The 12,331-nt window shown below is 36.5% G+C and overlaps 1 protein-coding gene across 5 annotated transcripts; it reads right to left on the reverse strand.

Annotated features, from left to right (window-relative positions):
- Positions 1 to 2,369: 2,369 nt before the first annotated feature.
- LOC124309660 (uncharacterized) lies at positions 2,370 to 12,215 on the reverse strand. 5 transcript variants are annotated; one of them, XM_046773510.1, is made up of 5 exons: positions 11,808 to 12,215; positions 7,675 to 7,779; positions 7,158 to 7,463; positions 5,235 to 6,849; positions 2,370 to 3,617 (listed from the first exon to the last, which is right to left on the reverse strand). In XM_046773510.1, the coding sequence occupies exons 1-5, from the start codon at positions 11,988 to 11,990 to the stop codon at positions 3,487 to 3,489; spliced, it is 2,340 nt and encodes a 779-aa protein (XP_046629466.1). In that variant the 5' UTR covers positions 11,991 to 12,215; the 3' UTR covers positions 2,370 to 3,486. The 5 variants fall into 5 exon arrangements, with proteins under 5 accessions (XP_046629466.1, XP_046629463.1, XP_046629467.1 ...); XM_046773507.1 differs by having other exon boundaries at positions 2,370 to 3,586; positions 5,089 to 6,849; XM_046773511.1 differs by having other exon boundaries at positions 3,361 to 3,586.
- Between the last annotated feature and the right edge of the window lie 116 nt (positions 12,216 to 12,331).

The following is a 12,331-nucleotide window of genomic DNA, read 5'->3' on the forward strand; positions in this document are numbered from 1 at the left end:
TAATTAGGAATACTAATGTTATGGAATACATCGAGCGCGCGTCGAATAGAATCCCATTTCGAAGTGAATAATTCTTCTCTTTTCATATAATAGCTAATCTAGTAATATAGGTAAATAGGATGGTTGGAGGTGTTCGGAAATGGTAGGACATTTCAAAAGTTAAGGCTGACACCCACTGCACCGCGGCGGACCGCGGCGGACCGCGGCGCAGTTACCGTGAGATGCGCCCACTATAGTCGCGTGACCACCCGCCGATACTGTTTCTACGAAAAAGAGATATTTATCAATTATCTGATGACCACGATTTGTCTCAGTCGTCATGGGCACACAATAAATAATCATGCATATTTGCCACTACTTCTTGATTACTCATTATGGATAGCTCAGATGAAGAAGTGTTTAACACGAAAAAAAATTACTAACAATTGTCCATCATAAATTCGATAAAAAGGAAAAAAGGATTAAAAATCAACCGACAATGCTCATCTTTCGCCAGAATTTTTGTTTCTACCTAAACTATTTCAGGTGTGGCTCGTTGGAAAATCGTGAATTTTTTTATTTTGAAACACCCTATTATACATATAATATATGTATAGTAAAAATGAAATAAATTTTAGCTCAAAATATACTCTCTCATTTCTTATGCATAAAAATTAATACGCAAAATAAAAAACAGTCTTCATGAAATCAGCATCATACCCGAACAATGAGAAAAAAATAAATTTTTTACATAAAATAATCCGTTGATCATAACTTGTTGTTCTAAAACTCACATTTACTTAAATTTCTTTAAAAATGAAGTAATTACTTGCGTAACATTTATTTAATATCCGTAGGATTTATTTAAGATGTAAAAATGAATACATTTATTTTTCGCAAGAACAGCGGAGAGAATGAAAAGAATCCTTGTAAACCATAACCATTTACATCAAAGTAACGCAGGTTTCCCTATTTTTATACTTGGGATGAATTTCGGCATCGGTCGGGTGTTCACACTAGACGACGGCGATGCGCGGCGATGCGCGGCGCACCGCCGAAATATTCCCAACGTGGAACTCGCGAAAAATTGCCGCGGTCCGCCGCCGTCTAGTGTGAACACCTAAATGGATAACTGTATGAGCGAAAATTTCGCCGCCGTCCGCCGCCGTCCGCCGCGGTCTAGTCGGCGTCAGCCTTAATTTTTCGCTGAAATTTCTCCGACTTACTCAATGCCCAGAGGAAGTGGCACAAATGTAGCGATTAAATGCCCTGTGACGCAGAGGCACACAGCGTCGATATCACAAGCAGTCAATCAAACAGTCCCTCTTTTTGGTTGACTTTCACGGCCCATTTCAAAAGTACCCAAATAGACTCCCACGAAACAAGAAAAAAAAATTGATTCCCGAAATGAGATGCGCTTGCAAACATCATAGGGTAAAGGCGAGTGATGATTAGAAATTCCAATTAATTTGGAATTTTTTCGGGCGTCATACCAACATAGGAAAAATCCTTGGGGAAACTAAGAAATTTACCGGTTGACCATTTCGTGAATTGGCGTCGAATGCCCCTTATAAATCTTCAGTTAACGCTGCAATAAAAAAGTGGAATAACAGAAAGCTGCAAAGCGACTTTATCGATGTTGATTTTCTTTTATCTGCCGAAAAATCAACTCTGAGAAATCAGAACATACAAATTTGTGCCAAGATATTTCAAACGTGTTGTTTACAATTAACTACAAACGAAGTGTTGCATTAAATATTTTATTGAATCTGCATGTCAGAGCATGTGGCGAATTATGTATATAACAGTGTAGATATATACTTGTGTATATGCGTATATATATATATATATACCATATATATATGTGTGTGTGTTTGTATGTATATGTATGTATTTGATTACTTCTATAAGATATAATATAGACTCCTATGTTACAGCCAAAATTTTATGAATCATTTTCAGAATACAAGAAAATAAAATGAAATGTAATTAAAATTGAGAAAATTATACATATAGATTTAACAAAACAGTTTACATTAATTAGTTTGCTTACTCGAAGGATCAGCTAATTCACGGTAGCTTTTTTCGAATAGAAAGCAATTCCTGAAATAAACGTAAAAAGTTGTGTCAATTTAGAACAGAATTCGTTCAATGGAACAACAAAGTTTTCTCACGTTTTCATACAGGAGAGATGTTTTGAAATCATAATTGTTGTTTCAACATTTTCATGTGATGTCACTTAATTTTCTTCATTTGTTTTACCACAACAAGAGAATCAATGAGTTTTACTTTTAAACAAAAGTAACGGTCGGCTGTTCATCGATAGATAAAATTAGCTACAATAACAGTATTAGTAGTGTACATCTACCGTATATAATAATTTTTTTTTCCTTTAATAGATTAATACGCTGTGAATATATCTATACTTCTATTTTAAAACCAGTGTTTACTATCTGTTTAATTACGCTATTCAAAGGTTTTGAATGCAAGTATTGGCTTGACTGAAAATCAACCTTGTGCCGGTGCATTGTGCAACTTAAAAGGCCTTTTCACATACGTGGTTGCGGTGGCAATTTGTTGGTGCAAACAACAGTGATACTAAAAATTGACTAAGAAGATCTGATGCAGAATACCCAGGCAGCTTGGTAAGTTCAATTACTAGGTGTATTCACGATTTATCCTAGGTATTCTGAAAATATTTTAATGTACGATTGTAGGCAATAGGTATATTATTTTCTCTAGACTATCTGGTGATTTATTATTCAATATGTATAATGGTTTTCAACAAAGATGCGTGGATACATAAAGTAAATGTTTTAATAACGTTTCTTGGCGTATAGAATTTTGACGTATGGTTCTAGTAAAAAATACATATTTTGCACTACTACTCGAAGTCTATGAAATTAATGGATCCCAAGTTATAACTTTGCATCCGGTACTGAAGTTTGTTCATTTGTTGGTGAATATGTCATTCATTTATTAAGCATATCATTTGTTCTTTTCTGTCATTTCCCCAATTTTCAACACAGCCAATGTTCACAGTTTATAATCAGTTAAAAATCCAATAAGATTATCAATATACTATGTTTACCATGCGAAAATATCTCAAATTTTAGCAATCGGCGTTCAGTTTTTATTGAAAATACTTGTCCTGCTGAAATAATACGTATGCAGATATTCGTATGCATCAAATTCTTATTTTTATCACAAAAATTGTTAGTCAAAATGATTTTTAACCAGGTACTACTACTTGATTTTTGTTTAGTGTAAGATTGCCGGTATGCGTACGTATGGTTTTCATGTTTTTTTTTTTCAAATCTTTATCGTAACATCATTCGAAAGCAATGTTTATACACATCAAAATTCGTACTAAGTTAAAAGTTTCTCATTAATACCTTATATTTATTACATATCATCATGATAATACATATTTTTTACCATTTTATTGTACCAACGCACTTATCACTCTTGACATATCGAATTTGTATTCATGAAGAAGTCGTGCGTTCAATTCAACGTTGGTGAATCCCATTTCTTCGAGAACACTGAAGTATCTTTCAATGTCCGAGCCAAGAATGCCATCATCCACATTTTCATAAGCACCTCCCTATAAGATGATATTTGATTATTTTTTCTTTCTTTGCGAGGAAAAAGGAAAAACTAAGTTACACATATTTTCACACAACAATAAATTTAGTGAAGAATAGATAATCTACTCGATCGAAACAAATCAGTCATTTTATAACCAAAGAAGAATACCACAAATAAAGGAATCAAAAATAGCAAAACTGATAATAACTATTATTGGAAAGTGAAATCGGGACACCAAAAGCAAAAATGGTAAAGCATTCGGAGGGAAAACACCATCAAGTTCGTTCTGTAACTCATTTTCAACTAGGTTGACTATGATTCAGGTCCGAATGCTCTACCACGTTTTCATACTCAGATAAAGTAAGTCAAAGCTAAGTATATCCATTTGACGATGTAATAGCAGATAGATATACATCAGCTGATATGCTTTAAAGTAATACAGACTATAATAAAACATTATCCAAAAAAAACGTACGATACTGTATTGTCAATTATATCCAGTGTTATTATTACGGTGGAAAAAAAAAAAAAAAAAAAAACACGCAGGAAGGTAGTTATTATATGTTATAATTACGAAGTGACAACCGTATTTATGGCAACCGCGTTTCGGACTATAAGAGTAAAGAAATTCAAAGTTCGCAGTAGCAGATGTGACTCCCTTGGAGTGAGAAAAGGGCAAAATTGTTAAAATGATTGAAACACGTTATAAGCAAATACCAGTAGAAAGAAAATCATACAGCAGTATTTCTGACGATTGCGGAGCAATAGAAATTCAAGAGATACTAAATTGCAAGAAAACTGTGTGTTGTAAAAAATTACTGTTTCAGAAATTTTCAAATTATCTTGTTCTGCACGTCAGAATTATTATGGATGTCGAATTGTGCACGTTTTGTTGGGTTTTGTATGCATTCTTGGAAATCCAGAAAATTCACCAAACATCGCACCACCACAATCGCAATTATAAGAGATTTGAAAATTTGATACAAAAACTAGACGTTTCAAGTGAAAATGCATGTGTAAAACACTTGGGTAGATTTCAAAACACACTGAATTGTTAAAAAAGATTTTACACCCTAGTAAATTGTCTGATCTGGAAATACTGTTGTATTTATTTCAAAAAGAAAGCGGTACTTTTTCAATTACGAATTTCTGGCTGACTGTCTATAAGAGATCTTCATAGAATAAAAAACGAGTTTCAATTACAAAAGTACAATGTATAAATTTATTGGAGGGATTAAAATCAGGTATATAAAGGATGTAAATAAAGCATAAGTTGTCCGACTTGAGTAATTCTCTGTGAGTACGCTGTTATCACTGGATTTTCGAGTTATGAAAAATGAAGTGTAGTGAATTGAAGGTTTGAGTAATTGTAGGTTTTTTTTTGTTTTTTTATACTTCATTGTCAATATCGTTAGGGGGGAAGGACCAGCCATGGGTGCATTCCATCTTGAATAGCTCAATGAGGGTTCTGGTGGAATGGGAAAATTTAAGGACATCTAATTCGTTGAGCATTATTACCGATTGCATACTGCGAATTCGATCAAAAACTCGGCGTGCGGTTGAATAAGCGCTCGATGCGACGGTTACTGCACCAGATACCAACGTCTCAGGTAAAATATGTACAGCGTCGTTAGACGCACGACCAATATCTGGAGACGACTCACGGGTTTCGTTTTCGACGCTCGACTTCTGCGATTGTTCGGTGAAAACGCAGGCTGAACCTTCGCTGGTGAATTCCCTTCGATATTTTCCGCCCGTATCGTTCGTTTGTTTATCTTCGCCTAGTTCCGATTGGCAATCCCTTACGCCAAGGTCGTTTTCGCAGGATGTATACTTGGTCTCTTCGAGACCTTTCGAAGCATTGTTATCAATGACCGTGTATTTTGGATCTGTGTGACTTGTTTGCGTCTGAACTGGCGTGAAGGTGTAAACGCCGTTACCTGTAGTGTGAGAACTGTGGGAACTGAAGCTGTGCGTAGTGTCGTTTGTCATTCCCGACGTGAACTCTGTTTGTGATTGAAAAGTGGTCTGCGATTCGGTGACAGTAGGGGCTGATTTGTCTTTCTTCGATTCGTAACTTGGATGAGAACTTTTCATGTTCAAATTCAAGTTACAACTCTCGTAGTTCGACTCACCCAAATTCGTGTCCGACTTGGACATTTGTGAAGTGTCTTTGGTGACGTGGCTCGGTAAAGTTTCATTGACGAAGGCGTAACTGCCTCCAGGGCGTTTGTTCAAATATATTTCGATTACTTCGTTTGATGCATCATCAATACTCTCTTCAAATACCTTTCCTGCCATGTCAATCACAAGCGCATTGCTCTTTTTCTCATCTTGATTCTCGTGGTTCAGATCGATAAGGTCTGCATTTGACGTTTGTTCCGATATATTCCTGCTCACATGGAAATGGTCCTCGTTTAGGCGGAGCGAGGAGTCGGAAGATGCTGGGTCGGAGAGAACCTCGTAGCTCGGAGAATCTTGATTGTTGTTACGATCGCTTTCTGCTTCACACACGACGTTGAAGTTATGCCTGTCCGCTGTTAGCGGAGCGCTGTTGTCAAATGTTTCGGGAGGTTTTGAATCCTGGGAGTCGCAAGTGTTTAATGGTTTGTCTAGTATGAAGCAGGGCGGTGTCTGTACCATCTCAAAGTTATAGTCATGCTCGGCGTCCGAAAGATTAACAGAGTTGTCGCTGTCGTACAACATGCTGATGTTGTCACTGTCGGACTCACTTTCGTACGTGTTTTCTTTGCTCGTCGGCTTCTCGAGCATTTCTTGTCCAGTTACGGAGCAATTCATTCGAGCCCTTCCCTCGCTGCAGGAAGCAATGTTCGAATCTGTCTCGCATTTCGTGGGCAGTTCATCTTTTGGCGCTGCTGAGATGACAGGTACAAAAGCGCTTTTGGGACGCTTATCGAGGTTATTATCCAGCAGAACGATATTAGGATAAGCATATTTTATCTTTTCACATTTTTTTCGCTTATTCTCAAGCGCCTTATGAAAGTTGTGTGCCAAACTTTCGATCTTCTTTAGCCTTCGAAGCACTTGAACATCCGGCTGTTGAGGAGGGTTAAACGTATCGCTTGATTCTACTTCGCCGATGGCTCGCTTTTTCTTTTTACGACGTAGTTTCTCTTCAGTATTTGACTCTTGAGAATGGCGATTGCGATGCATAGAATGGCTGCACGAGGAACATGTCTCTGAAGAACCTGCATTCAATACTCCCATTACCTCCGACATTACTTTCGTAGAGACCTCTTCGACGATCTCACGCTTCATCTGGAATGGAAAAAAAATAAATGAGGACTTGTTAAATAGTTCGAAGAAGGACGTAGATATTTGTATAGATGGTGCAGGGTGATTACAACTTCTAACTTATGTGGTGGAGAGCTGAAAAAGAGGGTGAACATTGGGAATTTATATCTTGATAATCAACAATTTAATTCAATTAAAGACTGAAATCAGATGAATCTAAATCGAATTGAATTATTGGTTGTCAAGATATAAATTCCTAACATTCACCCATTTTTTCAACCTTGTATTTGTATAGTCCTGACAGCATTATATTATGTGTGATCCAGGTTTACCGAGTCCATGTAACTTCTGAACCAAGCTGGTGGAGCGTTTTCAGGTGACGAGGATTCAAAAGAAGAGTTAGTCTTAGGCTTTTCTTCTACTTTTTCATCACTCTTGATGATCCCAGTCATGTGGATTGGAGCCATTTCGTTCTTCGTAGTTAAAGAGGGTTTTTTTGGAATAACAAACAATCCGTCGCAAGCATTAAACAGGAGGGCCTGTTTCGGATCAACTTTGTTAGACGATAATTCTTGCTTCCCTATTTTGTCAATGATCAACACAACATTCTTGTACTTCTTGCTTTGCAATCTAGCAAACTGTAAAAGTAATATGAAATGTGATGAGCCAAAAAATGTGAAATGTGATTCATAAGTCATTGCTAAAATCGACTTATTTGTATTATTTGCTACTTTTTCTTTCGAGATCAATTGACAATTACAAAGCGATTACTATAGATCTGAAGCAATCCTGTATATAAGCATAGAACACTATCTCAAGATAAATTATATCGATTAAAAATAAATTTACCTTAAGTGCTTCACGAAATTCACACTCCGAATCGATTGGTAGTTCGTCACCGTCGCTATCCACGTAGCTGATAGCTATGTCCCCTGACAAGCCTATGTTTTGGCACTATATGAAGTAAAACCAAATTAGACATTATATATTTGTGATGCAATTATCCGCACATCAACCTCGATTCCTTGTGAATTAAAAACGCCTTTCGTGTTTACATGGTTCATTCAGTACTCCAAATTCAACATGTCTTGAATAAATCCTGTTTGTATGTGGATATTTGTTAAACAGAGTGGCCACTCAATTCCGGTCACGGAATTCCCTGACATTTCCCGATTTTCCCTGACTAAAATCATTATTTTTCCCTAACAATTTGTGCAGAAATCACTAAAAACTATAGTAACCTAGGTAAAGTATGGCCAAATATATTAAAGTTATAAAAGTTTTTAAAAGTTGTTTATTCCGTTCATCATGATTTTTGAAAGTTGACAAAAAATGAAAATTTCCATTTGCTTGGTCTTGTTAAGTATATATTTAAGAAGGGGCTCCAAGAAGCGAAATATTTTTAGAGCTATTATTTGAACATTTATGCTGTTTGCAATGAAAATTGAGGTTCGAAGAATTATGACTAATTAACGAATGTGTAACTTTTTGAAAAATATACTTAAAAATTTTTTTCCAACGGGACATTTTTCTTTCAAGTGTTAAGAATACACCACAATTTATCCAAATTTTTAAATTGATATTCAATACAGCAAAACAATTATTTTATGCGGTGTACTGTCTAGACGAGGCACGTCTATGCCGTAACAGTTGCGCAGAGCCCTATGTTCAGCGTTAAATTAAAATTACTAATACTGAAGATAGAATTCCGGGTGCTCGGACTTTTTTATTGGAAATTTCCTCCTCTTTAAGAATCTTTTTAAAATTTTCGCTAGCGCTTTTACTTTTTGAGTTATTGCCAAAAAACTGAGGCTTCGTTTTTTCTAGACTATTAGGCGTCGGTGAACGTGCGTCTCCACACGCAGTGACGGCCATAGATAAATCAGACCGATGTCTGCTCGTACTACTGAATTCATATGACAATCAACAACTAAGCTTATAATCGTCAATAAGAAGAGAAGAACAATTGGGACGATGTGGTGATAGGATCTCAATTTTATGGACAAGGCTTTTGAAATCCGTGAGTTCTATAAAAAGTCCCTGACCAACCAAAAAATTCCCTGACATTTCCCTGACTTTTCCCTGACATACAAAATTCCCTGACATTTCCCGGTTTTCCCGGTTTTCCAGACGGGTGGCCACCCTGTTAAATACGTTTCTCAATAGTCATCAAAAAATAAAGATACTGGTAACAAAGTGAAAAACTGCGCAGATTCCCATCCTCAGATTTACAAACTCAACTTTTTTTTTTCTATTTTCAGTGCTTTGTTCGTATATTACGATTTGCATTAATGTGGTCAAGTTATGTGAGATGAAATCAGAGGAAGCCTGAAGTTAGAGAACGTGTAAGAGTAATTGAGTATATCCTAAACAAAACCACGATGACTTATCGACTGCTCAATGTGGAGGAAAACGTTACAGGATGTCAGGAGGTAAAAAATTGTAACTTTATTCCACGTTGGCTGGACTTTTCTCATTTCATTTTCATCTCATGCATAGGTGAAGAAAACTTGTAAAAATACTTACAGGGAAATTAAAATGAATGTCAACATATTTTTATTGTTTGACAACTCTTATTTTGAAGTTGAATTACTTTCAGCCTCTATAACTTTGCACCTATTACATTCAAGCTGCAGAAGAGACAAAATGCTATAATCAGGATCCAGCGATATATCCTAACATTCGATTTTAACGGAGGTAAAGCAGCTGCTGGACCAAGTTTTATATCACATCAGCTACTCATTTAAAGCATCTCTAATCAGGAAGGATGATTCATACGAAGCTGAAGCTAACAGCCAGAGGTTTGGGGTGAACATAATACTCGTTTGATTAAAACGAGACAGTAAACCTTAGCTATCAACATGTTGTTATTTACAGAGAAAGTCAATACCTTGATAAGATTATAGGTATACGAAAACTGTACTTTGATTTCTCGTTTAGAAAATATTTTGTCCGTTCAGCTATTTCAATTCAATTGAAATCTTAGGTTGTAAGTAATCTGTAATTCTGATAAATTTTTAAGTGATGCACAAAGTGTGATGGAAGTCAAGGCTAAATAATGCATTGATCTATATTTCCTGATAAAAAAAATATGCACCACTGGTGGCAACCGAAAACCGGGTATATTTCAGTTCCGCAGTTTTCATTATTCATCAATAATTCTTCGAGATAGTGGATATTGAAGCGACACTATTGCAAATATTCTGAAACTGTGTACGTAAGGTTGTTGACCTCTACTCAGATATAAGTGCTCAAACATAAATATTGGACGAGGTTGAAGTTAGTAACTTTATCGTAATGATTCACATTTCAGAGAAATTCACTATCTCCCAATTTTGAAAACGTCTGAAATGTGGTAAATTATAACAAGGCAAAACAAGTTGATATTTTAAAAATTTAGCCACTTTAAAGTCACTTTAAAATTGCAAAATACTAACTTTTTACCCCCAATGTTTCGTTATGCTAACGTAACTAACTTGAGCCGTGTAATATTGGTCAGTATAAGTTGTATTGTATGTTGTTATAATTTCCAAGGTATCATGTTGTTTCAATGTTGCAAAGCCGTGAGGAATGATTTTTAGAACAAATCACAAACTCCAATTATTTCGGAATCATTTTTTACAGATCACAGCTGAATAATGAGTATACTGTGCTCCATTTAAGCCACAATTGACTGTTTACTGCATTTCAATTATGTCTACGCTCACATAATAGTCATTCTTTAAGAAACTCTAATGTAACATTCATTATTAAACACTACAACCTCAGCAAAAATAGTTGTTAGGCTTTGATGCAAAGTTTATAGTTCACGTGCAAGCGTTGCAAAACTCGCTGTGCACCACAATTTATATGCGCAAAGTATGAAATGTAAAACAGGATTAAAAGCAGAGGTCGAACCTTTTGAAATTGAAGTAAGATTAGAAGTAAACATAAGTATAAACATTATACATGCATAGATGAGTAAGTATCCCAACAAGATCAAAGTTTGTATTATCGGAGCAACAAAAATAACAGTAAGAAATATTCAGTCACTCCAATTGTCAAAGATACTAGATATGCATAATAAAAAAAAAATAAACCACACTGTTCAGATATCGTACTTGACACACATTTTTGATCGCTTTTCTATTAATCTGTGATAGTTTCCAACTTGTGGGGATTAAATTTACGAAGTTGAAGTTAGTTACGAAACACAAAACAAAAACTTACTAATTCATAATAGGTTGAAGTTAGTAACGTTATCATAACGAAATATTGGGGCAAAAATCACTATTTCCTTAATTTTACAATGATTTTGAAGTAACTAAGATTTGGAAATATCAGTGTTTTGTTTCATTACGGTTTACTGAATTTCAGACAATTTCAAAATCGCGACATAACGGTTTTTCTTATCACGAATCATTACAATAACGTTACTAACTTCAACATAATTCATTCACAACCTTAGATTGACTCTGAAGGTAAGTCGGTCTATAAAATGTGTACAACATATGAATCACAGGAATGTTCTGTTTGGTTATGATTTCAACGAATTCCAAACAAACCTAAAGAATAGCGAATGAACGATGTATTACGTTACAATCGCATAGTCGTACCAACTTTTTCGCTAATCCACTTTTGTTATCCCACACAATAAACCTAACAAATTTCAACCTCGTTACCGAAACAAAATGGAGTCGAAACAAGGAAGGACGACCATGTTATTACACCTTGGTGTTATGTAAACATTGGGAGGACAGCGGTCCGTGAAAAATTATGAGTCAGCGAAGGTGACAGATCGTTACAAGGCGAAGGTTTGATAAATATGTAAATATTTTGCGGTTTGCAGCTGTACTATCAATGAGAAACTAACGAATCATCGAGCCGAGCCAAGACGGCTCTGCTTTCGAGATGGCGCCGAGACGTCGCCATCGCGCTGCGCTTTGACAGGTTGGGAAGGAACGGTGTCGTTATAGGTTCTCATCAATTTTGTATATTTTTACCAGGTATGATTTGAAGAGCCAGAGGTCGAGGCTGGGGTCGGGAGGGTCGCAGATGCCGATCCTGGCCTTGGGGTCTTGTCGCTTTGCGGAATATTTCGGCGGCCGTTTCCACTCAAGCTCGAAAATCAGTTCAGGCTGGTCTACTAACCCTGACTGCAGTCCCGTTACCGAAGACATCGCCATTACGCACCGGCCTATTTATACTCCGCGCCTCTGATCTATTCTCGGATTATTTTTATTTTCGGATATTTCGCCTCACTCCTTTTCTCTACACCACTGTCGCATCAATTGACCGGTCTAAGCTCGAAACAGCCGCGCGATGCGAAATCACATCGTCGTAACACTGGCTCTGAACGCTCTGAAGCGCTAAACAACAACCGCACGACGCACCGTGGTTCGATCAATGAAAACTACGCAGCAACCAGTCAGGAAGAGGATTACTAGTATACGGCTTTACCGCTGTGCAGCGCTGCAGTGCTTTATTTATTTTCCTGTCCCATTTCCCTTCTCCTCCCACCCGCCCC

This window comes from Neodiprion virginianus, chromosome 7 (assembly GCF_021901495.1).
Source record: "Neodiprion virginianus isolate iyNeoVirg1 chromosome 7, iyNeoVirg1.1, whole genome shotgun sequence".
NCBI classification, from domain to species: Eukaryota; Metazoa; Arthropoda; class Insecta; order Hymenoptera; family Diprionidae; genus Neodiprion; species Neodiprion virginianus.

What these genes read in the sequence shown, in the direction of transcription:
- LOC124309660 (XM_046773507.1), bottom strand. Translation starts at nt 11,990, where the DNA reads ATGGCGATGTCTTCGGTAACGGGACTGCAGTCAGGGTTAGTAGACCAG. An exon ending in AATTTCGTGAAGCACTTAAG is followed by an intron (nt 7,464 to 7,674) that starts GTAAATTTATTT and finishes TTACTTTTACAG; the next exon opens with TTTGCTAGATTGCAAAGCAA. An exon ending in TCAGAAGTTACATGGACTCG is followed by an intron (nt 6,850 to 7,157) that starts GTAAACCTGGAT and finishes TTTCCATTCCAG; the next exon opens with ATGAAGCGTGAGATCGTCGA.